This window comes from Galeopterus variegatus, unplaced genomic scaffold (genome assembly GCF_000696425.1).
Source record: "Galeopterus variegatus unplaced genomic scaffold, G_variegatus-3.0.2 Scaffold1417, whole genome shotgun sequence".
NCBI classification, from domain to species: Eukaryota; Metazoa; Chordata; class Mammalia; order Dermoptera; family Cynocephalidae; genus Galeopterus; species Galeopterus variegatus.
The window spans coordinates 317,095-321,574 of NW_007727528.1; the positions used below are offsets into that span (position 1 = coordinate 317,095).

Here is a 4,480-nt window from a genome sequence, read left to right on the forward strand (position 1 = left end):
TTTTTTTTTTTTTTTTTTTTTTTTTTTGTCTTTTTCCGTGTCTGGCAATGGATTGCAACCCTCAGTGTTGCCCCCGTACCGGACCGGGGACCGGCAACGGGATTGCAACCCTCGGTGTTGCCCCCGCGCCTCGCTCAGCCAGTGAGCGGGAACCGGTCTGTATGTGGGATCCGAACCCTCGGGCGGGAGCGCCACCGCGCTTCCCAAGCGGCGCACTTATCCAGTGCGCCACCGGGCCGGCCTAAGGTTTCATTTTTTAATATAAAGTTTTTTCCATATAGAATTTACTTATCACAGACGGTTGTCTGAGTTAAGTTAAGGTGGTCCTCCTTTCCTTCCTGACTTCCCACTTGTAGTCAGGACTGTGGGAAGGGGCCCAGTGACCCTCTGAGCATTTGTCTTGAGTGTTCCTGGTCACATCCAGCTGACTCCCAGGTTGGCTTGTCTCATAGGTGTCTGACTCGGTGAGTGGACAGACTGTAGTTGACCCCAAAGGCTATCTGACGGATTTAAATTCCATGATCCCGACCCACGGAGGGGACATCAAGTGAGTGCTTTGAAGAGTGGGAGGGTTGGGATGGGAACTCTTGTTGCTTAGAATGTTTTGGATTTTATTTGGGAAATATACAGTCAAAATATGATGTAGATGTTCTAACAAATATTTAGTAGAATAGTTTGGTTTTCCATTTAAAATGTAGCTGTCTCCATTCATTGTGTACATTGGATGTTTTACAAATAATATTTCAAGTCTCTGTTGGTGCTGAACTAGAAAGCAGCTTGCTGATTGTGTCTTACGTATCCTACCTGGACCTTCAGTACTCAGAATTTGTCTGCAGGGATGCTGAGCAGGCTGGGAATAGTGCTGACTAGAGTTTTGAGTTGGTTTGTGTCACTTGGGACATCAGAATTGATAGTTCTTATGTTGTGTCTGTGAAGTGGGCCCCTTCTTTCTGGGTCTAGGTCTGATGCTGGGTGCTTTCTCACTCCTGTAGCGATATCAAGAAGGCCCGGCTGCTTCTCAAGTCTGTTCGGGAGACGAACCCTCATCATCCGCCAGCCTGGATTGCGTCAGCCCGCCTGGAAGAAGTCACTGGGAAGCTGCAAGTAGCCCGAAACCTTATTATGAAGGGAACGGAAATGTGCCCCAAGGTGAGGCATGTTGTAGGGTGTTTTCCTGAAGGCTGTGTGATTGGCGGCTCCCAAGGACCCTGTATGTTTGTGCCGGGCAGGGTCCTTGCAGGAGTAAACTCAGTCAGAGCCCATCTGTTTGCCTTTTGGTATTGAAAGTACAGATAGTAACCAGGCTAGGACGAGGATGTGAAAAGTGGGAAGGGGTTTTTCCTGCTTGTTTTCACATGGAACAAAGGCTGATCTATTAGTTTAATAATAGGATAACCTTAACTAGAAAGAATTGAATTGGTCAGCTCTTCACCCCTTCTAATTGAAGAAACCTAAAGACTAGTGCTAACTTTTAGGAGAATATTCTGACATTTTTGTTTTTGGAGGTAGAGTGATTAGGCAAGCTTTAAAAAATATTGTGAAACCCTCTAGGTGATGCTCAAATCAAGATAATCGTACATTCAACAATATACAGTGTAATTGTATTTCATGGTACTTTACCAATTCCTCCCTTATCCCCTCTCACCTCCCCCTTTCCCACCTCTGGTAACGTCAGTTCTTTTCTCTTTTTGAAAGTTCAGCGTATTGTTCTGGTTGTTGTATGTTTGTTTATTTCTTTTTTAAAAATGTATTTGTTTATTTTTTAGCTCCCACTTATGAGTGAGGACATGCAGTATTTCTCTTTCTGTGCCTGCATTATTTCACTTAACATGATTTTCTCTAAGTTCATTCATGTTACTGTGAATGGCAGAATTTCCTTCTTTTTTACGGCAGAATAGCGTTCCAGGGTGTGGATATGCACATTTTCCTTATTTAGTCATCCGAGGATGGACTCTTGGCTACTGTGAATAGATCTGCGATACAAGTGCCGTGTATTTTACCATGCAGACTGGGACTCTCTTGATGGTGAATGGGGCCCCAGGAATGACTGCCCTGGATATCAGCACAGAGCAGAGCTTCTGGGGCAGACACACAGTCTCTGCTTTGTTCGTGGACTTATCCTGCAGGACAGATTGTGTTTTTTTCACAAAGTAGTGTATGTGTGTGTGTGTCCCCTCAAGCATATGATGGCCACATTCCTGAGTGCTACAGGGGACAGGGAGAGCCCTGGTGCAGGTGTGTTTGAGGCCAGGCTGATTAACTTTCTTTTTTTTTTGTGACCGGCAAGGGGATTGCAACCCTTGGTGTGGTGTTGCCTGCACTGCGCTCAGCCAGTAAGCGCACCGGCCATCCCTATATAGAATCCGAACCTGCGGCGGGAGCACCGCTGTGCTCTCAAGTGCTGCACTCACCCGAGTGCGCCACGGGGCCGGCCCTGATTAACTTTCATAAAATCTGGGGGCCTGAGGGTCTGCTCCAGAGGTACCTGCTGCTCCGTCATGGCTCCCAGTCTGCACATACCCTTACCGCTTTTTTCTTTTGCCCTACAGAGTGAAGATGTCTGGCTGGAAGCAGCCAGATTACAGCCCGGGGACACAGCCAAGGCTGTGGTGGCCCAAGCTGTCCGTCATCTCCCACAGTCTGTTAGGATTTACATCAGAGCAGCAGAGCTGGAAACAGACATTCGTGCGAAGAAGCGGGTTCTACGGAAAGGTGAGCCTCTCCTTGAGGTGCTTTAGGCAGCAGGTGCCCCTGAGACTGTGGCCTATTCCTGGTGCCCAGCTCGCGCAGAGCAGCTTCTCTGCTGCTTGGCTCAGGCTTTTGGCAAGAGTGGTTGAAGAATTGGTGACGTTTTCCAGGCCTATACCTGGCCTGAGTTGCCTCTGCCCCTGGACCCTCCATAGGGAGGGATGCCGTGGTGGGGGGCGTCCCATCCTGGCTGAGATGCTTGGGTAGAGACCTCATTCCTGCCTTTTTCTGGCTGTTTGACCTTGAATGAGTTGGGCAGTCACCCTGTGGTCCTGGTTTTTCTCGCCTACAGGAAGAGAACAATAGTAGTTCAAAACCTGCTTCTCGGGGCTCTGGAGGGCTGAGTGAGATGGCCTCTCTGAAGGAGTGTGCTGAGCCAGCGCCTGGCACATAGTAGACCCTTTGTGTGTGTTAGTTGTTTTTTCTGCTGTCTGATGTGGTATGATGTGCTCCCACAGGGGGTAGTGTGCCACTTGGTTTTGAGTCTGAGCCAACTAGGTGGTCACCAGAGCTGCACACCGAGCTCCTTTGTGCAGCTGTGGAGAGCAGCTCACAATGCCCAAGAGGCAGCATGTGCCGTCAGCCCATGGTGAGATAAGTGAGGGATGGTTTGCCTGCCAGGGAAACCGATTGCTCGGAAATAGTGCTGAGATAGAGCTTTTGTGGGTGGGTTGTTCATTTTTCATTGCTGTGGAACTCATAAGAGGAACACTATTTATCCCCTCCCCAGAACTATATAGAAGATGCTGCTTTCAAGCTTTGCTCCAGAACAGATGCTAGTCAGAGGGCTGTTCTGGAGCAAACCTGTGCAAGTGGCTTATTCTACCTGGATTTGTAGTGTTGGTGAAATAAGGTATATTTCGTGGAGTCAAAGGCTGTTTTCAGTGAGAGGTGCCAGCTGTTGTTTTTTTCAGATGTGTATGTGTGTGAGCATTAGGTGTGTCACGTTAGGGCTCCTGGGCCAGTAATCAGGGCCACACAGGCAAGGGTCTCTTTGGGAGAAAACCCTTTATCAGGTAATTTCTGCCCATTCACTGTCTATGTTTGTTAGAAGCCAAGTTTATGTGTGACCTGTGTTCTCCAGTTCTCCCTTAACTGTACTGGCATTCGTGCATATTTATGCACATGTGCATTCAAATGTGTTCCTGTCTGCCAGGTCTGGTTTCTCAATTGCAGCCCAGCTGCCCACTGAGTGCTTAGAGATAGTCACTTATAATGAGTCCAGGAGCGGAAAGTTAGCACCTGTGTTGGTGTGTAGAAACAAATTTATCTGTTTTTCAGCCAGAAAAATAGTTCTTTGATGAAAGGCACTTTAAACTGTGGGTAATTAGCTTTATTTATTTGGGAAGCTCTACTGAATTCCCCCTGCCACATTTGATGAATGGTCATGAATATCTTTGTGGCCACTCCCTGTTCACCACCAGATTGTCTGGGCTCATTTCCAATGCGTTTCAGATTTGGAGAAGGGAGCATGCTTGTGGAGGTGGGGCCTCTGGGGAGAGTGGAGAGATTGTTTCCAGGGTCGTCCTGGCAGAGAAGCTGCGCTGAAGTGGGAAGAACTCGGAATCACCAGCCTGGCCTTTGCTCCTTATCCTGGCCCTGGCCTGCCACTTCACTCAGAGAGTTTCCAAAAACAGCATTCTTTTTCTGGGGTGCTGCCTCATTTAGTTGTTGGTGAACCCTTAAAAGGCAGCCATTGCTCGAAGGGTCTTTTTTTTTTTTTTTTTTTTTG

The 4,480-nt window shown here is 47.9% G+C and overlaps 1 protein-coding gene across 2 annotated transcripts in view; it reads left to right on the top strand.

Annotated features, from left to right (window-relative positions):
• Positions 1 to 4,480, top strand: part of PRPF6 (pre-mRNA processing factor 6) — a 62,435-nt gene that overhangs the window by 25,750 nt on the left and 32,205 nt on the right. For both annotated transcript variants that reach the window (XM_008576873.1, XM_008576872.1), the window contains 3 exons: positions 453 to 547; positions 993 to 1,149; positions 2,550 to 2,712. In XM_008576873.1, the coding sequence (XP_008575095.1) occupies positions 453 to 547; positions 993 to 1,149; positions 2,550 to 2,712 (415 nt within the window). The remainder of the gene's footprint in view (positions 1 to 452; positions 548 to 992; positions 1,150 to 2,549; positions 2,713 to 4,480) is intronic.